Source organism: Silurus aristotelis, assembly GCF_946808225.1.
Source record: "Silurus aristotelis genome assembly, chromosome: 23".
In the NCBI taxonomy this organism is placed as follows: Eukaryota; Metazoa; Chordata; class Actinopteri; order Siluriformes; family Siluridae; genus Silurus; species Silurus aristotelis.
The window spans coordinates 1,741,433-1,758,587 of record NC_139596.1 but is presented as its reverse complement, the minus strand read 5'-3'; the positions used below and the strand labels follow the sequence as shown (position 1 = coordinate 1,758,587).

At 43.1% G+C, this 17,155-nt stretch overlaps 3 protein-coding genes across 8 annotated transcripts; 1 reads left to right on the top strand and 2 right to left on the bottom strand.

Annotated features, from left to right (window-relative positions):
• Positions 1–1,970: 1,970 nt before the first annotated feature.
• On the bottom strand, positions 1,971–7,682 carry marveld2b (MARVEL domain containing 2b). Of its 2 annotated transcripts, none has more exons than XM_083526465.1 (7): positions 7,472–7,682; positions 5,901–7,108; positions 5,777–5,809; positions 5,522–5,694; positions 4,943–5,114; positions 3,360–3,410; positions 1,971–3,107 (listed from the first exon to the last, which is right to left on the bottom strand). In XM_083526465.1, exons 2-7 carry the CDS (start codon positions 7,071–7,073, stop codon positions 2,988–2,990), a joined length of 1,722 nt encoding a protein of 573 aa, XP_083382591.1. In that variant the 5' UTR covers positions 7,074–7,108; positions 7,472–7,682; the 3' UTR covers positions 1,971–2,987. The 2 variants fall into 2 exon arrangements, with proteins under 2 accessions (XP_083382591.1, XP_083382592.1); XM_083526466.1 differs by having other exon boundaries at positions 7,258–7,501.
• Positions 7,683–8,577: 895 nt separating this feature from the next.
• ak6 (adenylate kinase 6) lies at positions 8,578–10,684 on the bottom strand. The gene is made up of 5 exons (XM_083526467.1): positions 10,468–10,684; positions 9,579–9,671; positions 9,431–9,489; positions 9,199–9,344; positions 8,578–9,100 (listed from the first exon to the last, which is right to left on the bottom strand). Exons 1-5 carry the CDS (start codon positions 10,502–10,504, stop codon positions 8,911–8,913), a joined length of 525 nt encoding a protein of 174 aa, XP_083382593.1. The 5' UTR covers positions 10,505–10,684; the 3' UTR covers positions 8,578–8,910.
• Positions 10,685–10,880: 196 nt separating this feature from the next.
• On the top strand, positions 10,881–16,444 carry rad17 (RAD17 checkpoint clamp loader component). Of its 5 annotated transcripts, none has more exons than XM_083526328.1 (17): positions 10,881–11,034; positions 11,512–11,591; positions 12,399–12,650; positions 12,735–12,818; positions 12,989–13,148; positions 13,232–13,371; positions 13,485–13,537; positions 13,612–13,737; positions 13,833–13,902; positions 13,983–14,100; positions 14,196–14,387; positions 14,462–14,547; positions 14,634–14,780; positions 15,021–15,167; positions 15,262–15,382; positions 15,543–15,600; positions 15,834–16,444. In XM_083526328.1, the coding sequence occupies exons 2-17, from the start codon at positions 11,550–11,552 to the stop codon at positions 16,084–16,086; spliced, it is 2,049 nt and encodes a 682-aa protein (XP_083382454.1). In that variant the 5' UTR covers positions 10,881–11,034; positions 11,512–11,549; the 3' UTR covers positions 16,087–16,444. The 5 variants fall into 5 exon arrangements, with proteins under 5 accessions (XP_083382454.1, XP_083382453.1, XP_083382456.1 ...); XM_083526327.1 differs by having other exon boundaries at positions 11,506–11,591; XM_083526330.1 differs by having other exon boundaries at positions 10,932–10,951; positions 11,506–11,591.
• The last annotated feature ends 711 nt before the right edge of the window (positions 16,445–17,155 follow it).

The window sequence follows — 17,155 nt, the reverse complement described above, 5'->3', positions numbered from 1 at the left end:
GTACAGGTACACAATCAAGCCACGCCCACTCGGGGACGGCCGCATCCCTCTCTCCGCAAAGGGCGTACACTATCGCGCATGATAATTTCATCTCCTTTGTGTTGTGCAAAATTCACGGCCTCCCCTGTATATTTTTCCCCACATTTCAAATGATTATCAAATGATTTACTAAAATTGACTTTTGAACTCATTTGAATGAGAATAAACAGTATACAATTATTGTAGGCCCTCGTATATCTGAAGAAAATTAAACACTCCGATCGACTGATTTCATGAAAAGTTTTGATAGAAATGTTTTGATTAGATCGGACAAGATTGCGCAAGTTACTGTAGAAGGCAGAGTAAAAATATTTACATATGTACAGGTTGATGCGAATAAATAATGAGAAACTAATGAATATGATATGAATAATATGATAAATAAATAGTACACAGAAAGGGGCTTTCCTTAGACTCTACTACTGTCCCAAATGGTCCAAATCACAAAATGATTTACGCCGTTAAACGTATTCTTTCAGTTTTCTCCTGTTTTTTGTTTGTTTTTTATGGTTTCAGGGTTTGACATCGATCTTTAATTTTCCTCTCCGTGTCTGTTTTGGTTTCCTCTGGTTTCATCCTACTGTTCAGAAAAAGGGTGATTGTTATGGTAAGTGCTATAGGTGTGTATGTGTATGTGTGTGTATGTGTGTGTGTGTGTGTGTGTGTGTGTAGCTCAGTATTCCCGGGATTGGATCAGGTGTCGCTTCAATCCTTACCAGAACATGTGAATGTGTTGTGAGGTTTTCATTTCCCTTTGTCAGAGTGTTTGGGTTACATTTTTTTTTTATGTTCCAGATGGCTGATTACAATGAGGTAGAAACTAATGTACTTCCTCTTGTGTTCATGACCATTTACCACTATAACACACACACTCAGAAACACACTGCATCCACAACAGCTTTAAAGTCTAATTGGAGATATTTCGAGCAAAAACAAACGTGTGTATCAAACATTTGAAGCTCTGATGGATCATTATGAAGGATGTCTAATAATATAAAGTACATTACTGTATAAATCACATTTCCAGATGAACGATACATATATTAGGCTTTCTATTTAATACTCCAGTTTCATTTATGATCAAAACTTTATTCATGAGGTATCAAGAGCATTGTAGAAGCCATGTTCCCATCCTCTCTCACACTCTCTTTTTTTTCTATCACTCTCTCTCCTATCTCTCCTTGAAAATAGTTGTGGGTAGTAAGGTGAAACTGGTGGCTACAAACCTGTCAGACCAGTCAATACACACACACACACACATCTTAAATTCCTTCATCACAACTCTGGCATTCTCAACACATCATAACACACCACACACCGAGAGCATGAGTACGCTGACAGGGTTGTTTTTAAGATTAAAGTAAACGATGAGAGAAACTTCTCTGTTGTATCATGCAACAATTTCACATATATAGGAGATTCTGCTCATCGAAGATGGAAAATATTTCCGACCTGAACACATTCGCATGTTTTTCTTTCTAAAAACTTGCTATCCTTCTTTAGTGGAATTGGATATTTTCTTAAATAATTTCCTTTTTTTTATTTTTGAGGTCAAAAACATCCAGAATTTTAGGACGTACAGGTACTCCAGCCTCAGAATTTGAAGGATCTAAGGGAGATTAGTCAGTAGACGAGAATCTGAACCATCACAAATCGCTTGGACAGAAATACAGACTATATGTTCAAACTCTATGGGACATGACTTATCCAGCCATGTGTGATTTTTCCTTAAACTGTAACCACACAAGATGGAAACACACAATTCTATAAAACATCTTCAAATGCATTAGCATAATTGTATATATTTTTTATAAAATGTTCACAAAATTCAGTGGAACATCCCCAGCAAATATGGACTGAATGTGGGATGGTCAAAAAAAAGGGTCCACACACTTATATAAGTAATGGGAGTTATATTACTGTTTTATTTATTTATTTATATTAATACTTTATTTTTTTTTTAAATCTCCTTCAGGGTTACAGCATCACCCATTCATATTGGTTATTTGGATTCGCTGAAGTTTAAGACGGAAATTTTCTTTTGAAACGTCGGAAGTGAAAAGTATGAGGTGAAAGTTTCGAGAAAAAACCTGAAAGTTTCAGAGATGATTTGTATAAATAAATAATGATTAAAAAAAAAAAATGACCACACACAAATAAGATTCTGCATTTTTACTCTCCTGAAATAAAAATGTAAAAAAAAAATTATAATTGATAAACGTCTAAAATCACCTCAGTGCCAACATTATGGTGAAAAGTAAAAAAAAGAAAGAAATTAATGATGATGTAGAAAACATTTTTTGGCTCAAAGGAAACAATTGAACATGAATCTAAAATGGAAACAAATCTTCAATCGTAATAAACAATTACAACACGTTCACATTTTTCAGAACCGGCAGCTACCGCAAGGAAAAAAAGCGATGAAACGAATGAAAACATTGCTAACATTCTAACAAAACACGATTTTTAGAAGCACGATTTCACGCTAAGCCACGCCTATTTTCGTAATCGTACGCTTTATATAAAACATTGAGAGCAAAAAAAAGTGTCAAATTACAGTTTTTTATGGCAGCTATTTACATAAGATTGGACAAAAGTATTGGGACACCTGACTAGCATGTATGTGAATCGGCGATCACAAACTTTTGTATGAATTGTGAAAGTCGGAAAAAAAAATCATTCCGCAATAAAGACCTTGTATAAAAAACGTTTTTCAAAGCTCCTCTTCTGCTCCAAACGGGTGTCTACGCAGTCGTTCCATCTTTGGCATGGAAATTAAAATCGTTTTTTTCAATGTTTTTCCTTCAAAAAAAAAAAAAAACTTTGTAAAGCGTTATGGTGTTCTGGATCTCCATGACCAGTCCTCGTGTTTATTATTGTTTTTTAAATGGAAAGTAAAGCATCGGATTTCACACACACTGATGATGCCGTAGAGCAGAGTGACGAGTTTAGTGGTACCCATCGTTCCAGTCCATCACTTTGTCGTATTCCTGGATCTTCAGCTTGATGTGCGAGAGTTTGCTCTTCAGGTACTCACACCGTTCCTTCTTCTCCAGGAACGTGGGGTCCTGTGAGCGCCCATGAACATGCACACAAACACATGTATGTAAATTTATGATTTCTAATCAACAGTACGAGTTCCTAAAACTGGGCGTCGGTTTTCCAAAACATACAAAATGGAACATTTGAGCCCTGCGCAAAATCTCAACCTTAGAGTGTAAAGCAGTGCAGATGATCTGAAGCAGAAGGATTCAGAAAATCTAAAGCTCCAAAATCATTCGAAATACCAAATACGCTGCGTAACAGTGAAATAGACTTACGTTCTTTTTCCTCTGGTACTCCTGCACAAGTTGACCGATCCGCTCTTGTTCCTGTGGGAGTGGAAACAAAGGTCACTAAAGGAAGCAAAAATAACAGAAGAGCGCTTGAGCTGCAGCCGAATCTCTCGTACGGATCGTGGAAGTTAAGTGCTCGTCGCTTGATGAGAAACGGCGCCTCCCTGACCTGAGATCATCGTGTTTGACTTGGAGGTCATGAATGGAAAGTTCATATCCTGTAGCAGATCTCACACTGTTAGAAATTGCTGTTAATTTATGGCAGAATTTCAACAGTATAATAATGTTATGTTCAAAAGCAGTAGATTAATGTTTTATTGTTGTTGTAAAATGATGTAGACACAATATAACGGCATTTTGCTGTATTTATTACTCAGAGAAAATAAAACATTACATTACAGTATTTTTTATCCGAAGACTTTTATCCGTCTTCATAACATTACCCGGTAAGTTTCCTTTTTGTTTGGCAGCTAACATGTATGGTGGATATTGGAAGTTAATCGATCTTCTATTTGCTTATTTTCAGTGATTAATACGTCAAATGCATCACTGTGTTGTGCAGCTGGATTTCAGACTCGGGTGGCATTATTCCCAATTCCGGGGTGAGTTTCATTCAGAAAAATGTTATAATCCTTCTGTAAAGTTAATTTTTCAAACTCCATTGCACTGAAATCACATTGTCCTTGTATCCCACTAAAATGACTGGTGTTTCCGCTGCTTTTCTGAAATTCGTGAAGCCTCCAGCGTTAGAAAAAAACCCTTAATTATCGGTGTTATTGTGTTTTACTTTTTGCCCAAAAGATCTGCGTGCTGTAGCTTGTTTTCTTTCCGAAATAAAAACCGTTCTTTATACAAGAATATACTTTGCTATATGTTCTCTGTGAGTAATCATTTCCCCTCCACTAGTTCTAAACACACTTTGTTTTGAAGGGGGTTATTCGGGATAAATCTGGAAAAGAGCACAAGCCCGTAGGAGTATCAAAGCGGACGTGTCTTCAGTCCACGTAAATAAGAATCTGTGTTGTTTTCTTTAATGTTATTTAGGTTTTATACTAAGACAGTTTAATAAAGAAGAGATGTTTTGAAACAACTCTTTAAAGCTGATTTACTTCTGTTAAAGAGTACATTTATACATGGTAGTAATGTGGTGTTTTGTAGTTAAACTGGGGCAATTTTTTTTATCACAAGGTTTAAAAAAAACTGCTAATTATATTTTCAGAAATATACTTTAATGTATAAACAGTGTTATGTTGTATTTGCAAAAACAGTAGCCAACTGTAAATTTCACCAACACCAAGACACTGGTAATTTTACAGTAAGTTGCTGGCAACCGTGCTGCCAGTTTTTCACTGTTTTTTAACGGAAAACTTTTTAACAGTGCAGGTCAGGAATCCAGTTGCTAAATGGCATGAATGTAAACAAACCGAAAACAGCCTGAATGCAAAGTTTAGGATAAAGATTAAGGTTGATAAACTCGTCGTAGCAGAACAAGAAAAGGAAAACCTAAAAACCAGGTCCAGGATCGAAACGCGAATCAGGTCGGGTTTTGGAACACGAGAGTTAATTACCATTTGACTGGACGGCTGCGGCGGCAGACTCTTAATCAGACTGTCCATCTCGTCAAACTTCTTGGCCAGCAGCTGAACCTCGGCGTGGAGCTCCTTATACTCGGCGTACTGATCGTTAAACACAGCCTTGTACTGGTCCCGCTCCTCATCGGTGCGGATGGTCGAGTATTTTCTGTATGGGGGGAAAGAAATCATCAAAATGTGGATGGAGAAACTGCTACACGTTCCTTAGAGGGACCCCGAAGACATGACCAGCATCATGCAAACTCATAAAAATATTAAGACTTGAGTATATACAGGTGTGTGAAAGTACCAAGAACAGGTACTTCCTTCAATACAACCTCATAAATCATCGTCGACATAAAACTCAGAACAAGAGATGCAACAAGAGAACCAATGCTGCAGGGAAATCTAGCTAGGAATAAAAATGGCAGGTTTTACCAATTGATAACTAAGAAATGCCAGTTTCAGTTAACCATAAACACATCTATCCATCTTTTTCTCCATCAAATATTTAGCTACTTTGCTACCCATAACCAACTCGTTAAATGCGCAATTGATAGGTCGTTTGGAACTCACGCCACGTAGTCTGCGATCACCACCGGTTTAGGGATGTGCCCTGCTGGGATGTGACCCCTCAGGTACTCCGGCTCCATCGCAACCGGCAGAGCATTCATATCCCCCCCACCATCAGGGGAAGCCATCGCATGAGACTTAAAGATCGGTCCTGATACGCTCGATCCGGCTCCAATCTGGGGATGAAGTGGATTAGTGCCTATGAATTGAACCGTTTCAATTGTAAACGAGAAACTTTTAGACCGTGAAAGTATTTACCATTGACAGCGGTAATGACGCGTCAGTCTGACCCTAAACAGAAAAATTGAAGAAATGCCATCAGACTTCATAAGTTAATTAACTGAATATTGCTCGAGAAGCTCATTCCACCCAATTGGTTTACCTCTCGCGCCAGGGCCTCTCGGCGAAGTCGTGCCCTTTCATGCCTCCACATTTTGAGACACACCCCGGCCCCCACAAAATACAGCAGCATGGTGATGAAAAGGAAGATGATAGCGGCCGTCTGTCCCGCTTCGGTTCGACAAAAGGCGGCGCTGGGGCCGTTGTTGAAAAACGGCGAGTAGCAGAGGCCACCGCGTACCGTGTCATTCACGTAGACTATCGCCGAACACATATACAAGATCCCCAGAACTATGTTTATGACGCACTCCGTCACCGGCCACCAGTTGGAGTCGAGCAAGATGGTGCGGTAGTACATGGTCATCCCCAGCACGAGGAGAATGACCGTGACAATCCAGGCCAGTCCGGCCACCACCAGGATGAAAGGTGTCTTTGGTCCCCTGTAGTTGTATCCGTAGTTACCATACATCCCGCCCATGGATCCTCCGTAACCGGCCCCGAAGCCGGCCTGATTGTAGCCGAACATGTTATACCACTCGTTATCCTTGTGCACGTACGCGCACACGCATGCGAAAACGGCAGCGCCAAGGAGGAGCTCGGCGCAGCCGAGGATGCGCAGCAATCCCGCCCACGACTTCATATATGCGTAGCGCAGGTGATAATCCTCCACCTTCTCGCTATACGTCATGGCCGTACGTGCCGATTGACCAGACACCGATTCGATCGGCTCGCCCAGCAGCGCCATCTGCTCCTTACGTGAGGCATAGCTACCCCCAGAGCCACCGTACGGATCAGTGTAGGAGCTGGCCGCATTCGGGGAAGGCGGTCGAGAATGCGGGGGTGAACACGGTACACCGTTGCTCGTGCTGTTCACGATTTCCGAAGGCGGTGGTGGAAACGAGTTGGTTTTGCTGCTCCGGAAGCTGCCCCCACGAAAGAAGTTCTTCACAGAGTCAGGGATGAACCGCCGCACTGGTTTGATGTCCATCGCTTCGTCCGTTTGCTCCTCGACTTCGTTCGGGTCGAAGCCCAGCCCCACCGGCAGCTCGTAGGGAAGAGGAGGAGGTGGCAACGGATCGGCGCTGATCGCCGACACCCCACCAACGAGGGGGTACGGGAAGTCCTGCTCCCGAGCCAGGGACCCCAATGGCACTTGGTCATAGTGAGGGCCTCGGACGTGATCAAACCGCCCTGCTGACCCGTACGCCGACGACATGGGTTTCGCTTTTAGTTTTTTCTATATCTCAGTTCCTTAAGATTGAAAAGAAGAAAATATCAGATTTAATAATAAATACAGAGCCCAAAATCTATCAAAAAACAACTTTTAGGCTTTAGAAGGAGTCGATAAAACGTTCTTTCAGTCAAATAACTGTATTTTACAGCTAAGGGACAGGACTCACGGCATAACTCAGGACATGTCTGCGTCCTGGAGTGAATGAGAAACTACAGGAAAAGCAACGAGATCAAAAAGAAAGAAAAAAAATCCAGATACTTTACGATGAAGAAACGTTTCTCACGAATCTCATTTTAGATTCTATTCCAGCACAATGTTTACTCATATCCGTGTTTGTTGAAAAAGAAAACGATATAAATAACAACAGCGCGCGCGCTTACCTTTAGGGTCGAACACTCCTCCTTCTACCTGGTGGGCAGGTGAAATCGGGCCGCGTCACGTGACCGAAACCGGTGATGTCATTGGCGGTGTTTAAACAAGATGTCGCGCAAGAAGAGCAAAAAAAAATTTAATTACTCATAATTATTTATAATATTTTGCGGATTTGCTCGTCTTATCTCACGTGTGCGCTTTTACTTCACGAAACACGTTGACAAAATAATTCTACATCCGTTTATTTATGTGTATTGCGGTAGTGAGTGATTTGGGACGCGGCCGCGCAGAGCAATAGCCATTTCGGAAAGGTTCTCACACACACACACACACACACACACACACACACACACACAAACACACCCCTTTAGCACATATAAAACACGCGTACAATAAACTTTGGATTGTTTATTAGAGATATTTGGGTTATTTTTTGCTCCAAGCTGCAGTTATTTATGAGGCTGTAAAAGTGGCTGTGTCCCAATCCCCACTTACGTACACTTGAGGTACACCTACACTATACGGACAAAAGTATTGGAACACCTGACTTTCCCAGCCTCTTATTTTCCCATCAAACGTATTGTACTGGACGTCTTTGGATACTGGAGCATGAGGTTTTCCTTTCACTGGAACTACAAGACCCAAAGTGCACAAAGCCAGCTCACTGAAGATCTGCTCTACATGGGGTTAAAGTGTGTGGAAGATCTCCTGCTCAAGAGCTTTACCCCTCAACCCTACTGAACCCCACCTCACCTCCATCAGTACCTCACTTTACTTACACCATCATAGATGAATCTCACACAAATCTTAACAAACTCTAGTGGAACATCTTCCCAGAAGAGAGGAGCTTATTCTTGAGGGTTGACACGTGGTTGTGGTGAAGAGGTTTTGTGTAGGATTCCATCACTGGGATCTTGATGCTGCTTGTAGGACCATGCAGTGACCAGATTTGTGGAGTGTGTCTAACAGCAGATCATCTTTTCCTCCATCCTCAGCATTATTTTTTTTTTTTACCGATACCCCCCCACTTGACCAAACGTCACCTCAAAACGTCGAGATATAAATTCAAATATAAAAAAAGTTTTCTCGAATCCTAAAAGCACAAACACACATGTATCATGGAATCGATTTATTCTGAAAAAATAGAGGTCCTGCAGAACACTCTAGAACCCTGTTGGGTTCTTTGGCACGGAGGGAATCCTCAGAGCGTCTACGCGTAACCGTACAGCGTTGGGTTTCAGGAACATTTAAACGCCTTTTTAATTGAAGTGTGCACCGTGTCTCACTACATGATGGTTTGTTTCTTCTCAGCGTTTTTTTCCCTTCCAGGTGCTCGATCGTGGCTCTGAGTCACACCGGTTTAATGGAATAATTGTGTGTGTGAAGGTGCATCAGTGTGTGTATATATATATATATATATGTGTGTGTGTGTCTAATAGTGCGTCGATCAGTTATTGTCCTTCATCCATTGCTCGATCCACTGTGATATCTGCTCCAGGTTCCTCTCCAGGTCATCGGGGTCGTTGCTGGGCAGCTGGTGCACGATCTCCTCTTTGTACGCCTCCATGGCTTCCTCGTAAATGGTCTGGAAGATCTCGCACTGAACGTTGTCCTGCAGCTTCTTGCCTGTGTAGCCCCTGTACGAGAAAGAAAAAGAGACACGGAATAAGGAGGACGCAAGAATCATCACGAGCCGACATGTGTAGGTTTTCTGTTCCGCGGCGACGCCTCTGACCTGCTCTCGAGGCGGTTATAGAGGTTGGTGTTGTCCGTGCGGAGGACGAACACGATGTGAAACCAGCGCTCGGGGAAGAAGTCGCAGCCGTGGTAGTCAACGATCACGCCTCCCTCCGTCATCCTGTCCTCCAGCTCATCTACAACCTGGTGGAACAAACGACTCGAAGTTAAAGGAACCAGAAGCACCCGAAGCGCTTCTCCGCAGCGTACGTGTGCGTCCGTGTACTCACGCGGTCTTCATCCAGAATGGGACACTGGTATTCGTCGTCGAAGCCATCGAACAGCTCACCTGAGATCACAATCAAATGATCATCACCGTGGACATTCTTCTTTAAAATTGCTCCGCACGTTTATATCATACCAGTGACATTAGTTTACCTTCCTTAGCCAGATCTCCAATGTTCACGTACGTCAGTCCGGTCCTCTGTGCCAGCTCCTTGCCAAGCGTGGTCTTTCCTACGCCCGGCGTTCCTGAAAACACACTCGATTCAAAAACAATGCAAAACTCTCCTGCTACAAATGGGCGATAAAATAAACCAAACGTGACCCCATGTTGCTTTACTCCCTCCAACCTATTCACTTCTTCGCTTTACTTTCAAGATCTTTCACTTTTTCCCTTTGAGCCAGATCTTCATCTTTATCTTCAGGAAGTATGATCATGTTGTGTCTCGTGAGAAACTCACTGGACTCCCAATGTACAGAGGACCATGTCTTTCTGCACACTGACTTATGAAGGGCGGTGCTCCCTGTGACTGTGCAGGCTGCTGCCATCTGTTGGCGTGTTACGGAACTACTCTTGAAACTTAGTCTTTAGATCAGAAGGTCATGAGCTCAAATCCCAGCCTCACCCAGTAGTATGAATCAAAACAAATTTAGGGCAAATGTCATAAATGTAAACATAGAGGTGATTATTGTGGGATTAGAACCAACACAATCGAGGCAATTGAAGCCTGATTTGTCAAGAATAATAATAAAAAGATGGACATCAAGATTGTGTGTTATTATGGTTTTGGATGTTTCCATGAAACTGCCTAGATCCCTGATTCTTATAAAAATCTCCTTCGACATCACAATCCTGGATCCCTGATTCTTATACATGCCATTTAATTTACTACTACTTATAATTAATTTGTCCTATAACTTTAACATTATGTATTATAGTGTCTACATGCTGTAACACATCTCTATAATCAATAAAATGAGAAAAACTCTAGAACCATTTCCACACCAATGGAAGCACATTGAGTTTATGTATCTGAAAGCTCACCGGTAAGGAGGATGTTTGGTCTCTTCATGATCCTCATCGCACGATTTCTACTTCACTAATCTTCAGATTTCTTCAGCAACTAGGCCAGTCTCGAGAACTTGCGAACACTGATAAAAGAACACGCAGGTTTTAGAGATTTCACATTATATACTCGACTCCTGGATCAAAACAAAAAACGTGCGCTGCAATGTGCTCAGTTACGTCATCAACCCGCGACCGATTCGGCGAGAGAACATTTATTTATTTTTCTTTATCATAGTAAGATGATTTTTTATTATTATGAATAATAAAAATAATGAATAAATAATAATAGATTGTATAATAAGAAAAATAAAAGCTATATTAAATTTTTTAATGATAGCCAATTATCATTTAGAAGGGTGGCAATGTTAGCCAATCACAGCACAGGAGGCGGGTCTTATGACCAAAAACCCCCTATAGATAGGCGGACCGTTGGAACTTTAAAGGGATATACAACTCATAGGTATATATCAATATATTAATGTTGACGTCATCAAAAGAGCGCAGAAGATTTAGGGCTTTTATTCAGCGCCGGAAATGACTGCGGTGAGTTCTTATTAGGTGTAAACTTTAATTTAACACGATTAGCTTAGCGTCACTAACCAGCATGCTAACTCAAACAGGCTAACGGTCAACAGCAGGGGACCAGAAAATGTCCTCAATGTGTGGAAAAAAGGGCATGCAATCATTTCTAGGGCAGGTTACAAGATAAAATACGTTTTTAAAGCACGCATTTTGTGCACATATCTATTGTTTGTTTCATTTACCTGGTAATGGAAACGAAACCTGTGGCTGTATTCCAAATTTCGTTTTATTCCCTATGTAGGAGCCCTAACGAGTGAACACTCAGTATACTCTGTACATTCCGTATAGTCCACTATATTATACTCAGGGCGCTGTTTGGTACTCGGCCCACTGATGCTCAGTGTGATGTACGATTTTCCTGTCAGTTTTTGTTGTTATGAAGGACTGAAATAATTAATTCTATCTTGTGCATCTTTAATATATATTTTGCAGTTTCAGACTGATTGAGCCGCCTGTGTGAATGGGAAGAGCTGATAATGTCAAAACTTTCTTTAGGAAGAAAGACGTCCTCTGGAAAAGTGAGTCAAACTGCTGGTTCTTCATCATCAATCATTATCATGAATCACGTGTTCGATCACTGTTGCAAAAATATTCACGATATTATAGATATGCATTGCTGACGCATCCTGTTCTAGCGTTCTGCCCGTCCTATCAGGTTTCTAGAATGGATATGCCCCGCCCCCTGGCCTGTGTCTTGCTCTACAGCAGCAGCTCAGCAAAACAGCTATTAAATCCACATGAATATATATGAGCTTGTGCAGTTTGCTACAGACGCAGATTGCAAGCTCTGACTAGTGTCGGAGGACGTTATTGGACACCTGCTAGATGGCCCCTAGTGTCACCAATCTGATTGGCTAAAGCTACAGCTTCATTGGTATGGATTTAAAGCTCCAGGCGCCCTCAGTGGTGATTCTGAAGAATCAAGACAGATGTTAGCGGACACTACAGAGAAAGCTACATAATGAAGATAAGACTTCTTCTTTCGGCTGCTCCCATTAGGGGTCGCCACAGCGGATCATCCGTCTCCATACCACCCTGTCCTCTACATCTGCCTCTTTCACACCAATGAAGATAATAGACTATTGTTAATAATTGAATGCAAAGTTGGCCCTGACCGCCAAAATTATCACTAGAACTCCAGAATCCACGTGGTGCGCCATGTTTATCTAGATCACTTATTTGCTGTCAGGTTTGTTTCAAGTGGGCTGGAGGTGCGGCTCGGTGCATCTCAGATGCTATCGGCTGTGGGATAAGTCCCTCAAGCCGAAAGAAATGAGATTCTATGACGACTTTGATAAGATTTCCTTGCATTTCATCGTCTTCAGTTAAGTAGCTGGGTCCAACCATCCTTCGGTGATTTTTCCGGCGACTCCGGCTTGAACAGCGTCCCGTCGTCGAAGGGACTTTCCGGAGAAAGCAAGTCCAAAGCGCGATCCTCGAGCACGGACGTCGGCGGCAAGAAGCCAAAGAAGAGAAAGGGGGAGCCTCAGAGTTCTAAACCCGAGCCTGGCATCTTCTCAAACAGACCAGGATCGCAGGATGAACCCTGGGTGGACGTGCATGCGCCTCAGACACAGGTGAGGAAACCATTCGAGTACATGGAATATAGATCACGTGTGTGTGTATAACACGAGTCACTGAGGTTTCTTTCCTGCACTCAGGCTGAACTGGCAGTCCACAAGAAGAAAGTGGAGGAAGTGGAGACTTGGTTGAAGGATCATTTGGACATAAAGAGCGGTAACAAGGTGTGTAAGGTTTTTTTTTTTATTGTTGTTTTTGTTTATCTTTATATATGAAGAAATGTATATATATATATATATATATATATATATATATATATATATATATATATATATATATATATATATATATATATATATATATTAAATAAAACACACTCTACGGTTCTGCGAAGGGCGGATCGGTTCTGGTACTGACCGGCCCCTCCGGCTGCGGGAAAACAGCCACGCTTCACGTTCTGGCTAAAGACTCGTCCTGTCACATCCAGGAATGGATGAACCCGACTACGGCGGAGTACAGGACGGACGAGTCGTTCAGGGACAGCTTCGATCCAGGTGTGGGGACGTCTGGCACAGTGTGTGTGTGTGTGTGTGTGATTTTGCGAGCGTGGTTTTGTGACGTGACGTTCCGCTTTCAGCCTCCAGGTTTAACAGTTTTCACAGCAGCTCACAGACGGCAGCGTTCCAGGAGTTTCTGCTCCGAGCCAACAAATACAACCGGCTGCAGATGAGCGGAGATGATGCAGGGGCTCCGGAGAGGAAGATCGTCCTCGTAGAGGTGCAGTGGCTCAATACAAGGCCATGCCTGATCTTTTTGGGCTTTGGGGCACCTGCTTTGAGCCCCCAGACCGCTTTCCCGTTATTTATCCTGGTCTACTTGTGCCCCCGCAGGACTTTCCAAACCAGTTCTACAGACAGCCAGGATGCTTGCACGATATCCTCAGGTATGTCGTTTTATAAGCAGTCTGAGAAGAAAAAAACAACAACAGACAAACGAGGCTGTGTGTGTTTCCTGCAGGCGTTACAGGCGGACAGGGAGGTGCCCCCTGGTCTTCATCGTCTCCGACAGCCTGAGCGGAGACACCAGTTCCAGACTTCTCTTCCCCAAAGATGTGCAAGAGGAGCTGAGCATCCATAACATCAGGTTTATATTCTATCTATCCATCCTTCCTTTTTGAAATCCATCCAATCACCCATCCATCTAAGAATCAGAAGGGCTGCTTTTGTTTTTTCCCCCAGTTTTAACCCAGTAGCCCCCACCAGCATGATGAAGGTTCTGAGCAGGATCGCGACTCTCGAAGCGAGCAGGGTAACGACCGATTAAACCCTCTGACTCATTTCTTCACCGCCCACTTTCGACTGCTTTTGCTCACGCGGTTTCGTTTTCAGAGCGCTGGGAGGAACTCGGTGCCTGATAAGGCGACGCTTGAGCAGCTGTGCTCCGGAAGTTCGGGAGATGTCCGGAGCGCCATCAACAGCCTGCAGTTCTCCTCGTACACCGGCGCAGGTTCTAGCGCGAGACATTTTGTTTGTTTGTTTAGTAAAAACTAGTTATAATAATAATAATTTTTTACGATCTCTTTCCTTCTCGTTGTTCTCCAGACTTCTCACTGGAACAGAGCCTCTGGGCATCTAAGAAGGGGAAATCTTCCACAGCCGCATCCAAACCCAGATCCAAAGGCAGGGGTCGGGCCGCGAAAGCCAGCGCCGCCGTGGAGGAGAGCCCCGCGATCGGCGGGAAAGACGCATCCCTCTTCCTGTTCCGGGCGCTCGGGAAGATCCTCTACTGCAAGCGTCAGTCTTTCAGTTTCACTTCTACTGCACCGAGTTTTGAATTTCATTTAGAGTGACGTCGGTTATAATTTCAGGAGAAAGCTACGAAGAAGGCGCCGTTCCCGAGCTCCCAGCTCATCTTTCTGAGCACCAGAGGGATAAACTGCTGGTTGATCCTGAGGTACACAGAGAATATGAACCCCCGAACCACTGTGAGAAAACAGTGCGATTCTGATGCGTCTTTCTTTCTCCCTCGTCTCTCATTAGCTTGTTATCGAGCGCTCTCACATGTCAGGCGAGTTCTTTAACCTCTACCTGCACCAGAACTACGTGGACTTTTTCTCAGACGTGGAGGACGTGGCACGGGCCAGCGAGTATCTCTCAGACGCTGACTTCCTGACAGCCGAATGGACCGTGAGTTCAAATCCAACAAGGAATTTTCAGGATGCACCATATCGGGAGAGATCTGCCACTCTTGGGCCCTTGAGAAAGGCCCTTAATTTTCCCCCAAATTTCTAATTAATTCCCCAAAATTCCCATCAATTCCTGGTGCTATGCCAAAAATAGAACTTTCCAGAACTTAAAATACCAGACGTTTTTCACCCATTCTTGACCCCAGACACAATATATATTAAGCACCCTGTTTCTTCACAGTCCAGGTCCACCATGCTGGGGTACGGATCCTCAGTGGCCACCAGAGGGCTGATGCACTCGAACGGCGCCCGTGCTAAGGCTGCCCACCAGTCGTCCGTCGGCTTTAAGCCACTTCACAAGCCCCACTGGCTGCATATCAACAAGACGGTAACGAAGAAATGCAGCGCTCTTGTTCTCCGCTCGCTAAAGAACGAACGCCACGCATCTCATTATTATGGTTTGTTTTGTTTTCCGGTTCAAGTTCCGAGAGAACTACCTGACGGCCCAGTCGCTCTTCATCAGCTTCTGTCTGACTCCTGTGAGCCTCGTGACCGAGTTAGTGCCCTACTTGGCCAAGCTCAGCAACCCTATGAGGAATCAGGGTAACACACACACACACACACACACACACACACACACACGTGTTATTTCCTGGATGCCATTGTAAGAATCAGACTGAACAATACTAAAAGCAAGTCTCTTAAGAACAAAGTGCATTAATATACAGGAAGTATACCATTGTTGATCTTCTTCCTCCTTCAGCTCAGATAACCTTCATCCAGGATGTTGGCCATCTGTCCCTCAGAAGATTCCCCGGCAGGTAAGTGAACTAAATGACTGTGAACACTTGAAATGACTCGGATCACTGGAAAGTCCAGAGTAGATGGAGATGGGGCATGTGGAGACTGAAAGGTGACCCAGTATGGGATGGAGATGGGGATAAGGTCTGTGAGGAGATGGACTGCAGATAGGGATGAGTGCAGAGATATTGTTTGATATGAACACAGAATTTCAGGGACTATAACAGATAAATCCATGTCGGGTTTCTTTCAGATTGCAGCTTGAAGCACTTGGTGATAAAGACCCCGGTCTGCTGGACCTGGACAGCGATCACGAAGACACGGGAACTAAGAGCACTGAACCTAGCACTCAAACCCCTCTGTTGGGAGAAACCATTGCTGTTCCCACCTTCCCAAACAGCCAGGAGCCAGGGGGCGACCTCCCCGCCAGCCAGCCCCAACCAACCACCTCTCAGGCTTTATTGGACGAGGAGGACCTTCTAATAGAGGAGTATGACAGTGACTGATAGAGGGAAAAAAAAAAGTCACTCCTGTTTTTCTCCACATCCTCCACCATAGTTGCCTTGAGAAGATCGGGTTTAGGTTTCACTGCCTTTTTTTTGCGGATGGTTTTATAATGTGAATAATGAGGTGGTTTAATATTTATTTGGTTCCGCACAAACCGTTGTGTTTGTGTGTACGTCTGTACTTCTTGGGTACTATCAGACTCATTGGGACATACAGGAAGTGAGTGTTGTTATTTGTTTTGAATGAAAAAGCATTTGGACTTTGCTGTAATTCTTTTTCAGTATACAGAATAATATAATTCTGATGTGTCCTTTAATACGTGCCACACTGGAGTAGGCAATAAAATTTGTTTTGCAACTGTGGGGTCTGGTTTCGGGAAGCACATTACAAACGTGTTTTTGTTTATGAATTTCATCTGCCCAGCTGCTGCATAAACACATGTAGGATGCATCACAGACAGTAGAATCCTCAATCATAACTCGCACTACAGCCAGCCGAAATAGGTACTATCCAGGTACTTTCGGTGTCACTAAATTGTTTGTTCAATTGACACCCTAACTATAAAAGAACAGGTCTTGAATTGTGTAGTAAACAAAAAAACATGTTAAACAAACCAGAATGTTATATTTTTCTTCATCTCATCAGAATTATGAGATCATCACCTGAGATGGTTTCCAACAATTTTGTGGAGTTTCCAGAGGTATCGAGGGCTTGTTGGCTGCTTTTCTTTCACTCTCCATTACAAATGACAAACCATCTCAACTGGATTTAAATCAGGTGATGGTGGAGGCCAGGTCATCAGATGCAGCACTCCAGCAATCTCCTTAACAAATAGCTCTTAGAACTGTGTTTGGGGTCATTGTCATGTTGGAAAACAGATTATAGTCCTAAGTGCAAAACATATGAGTTGCCATGTCACTGCAAAAACGCTGTAGTAGTCACGCTGGTTGAATGTGATCTCAATTTGGAGTAAATCACCAACAGGGTTGCCTGTATATCACCTTCACCTCCATGCTTCACAGTGGGAACCATACATTCAGGAACCCCAAAATAATTTCCACTGATCTC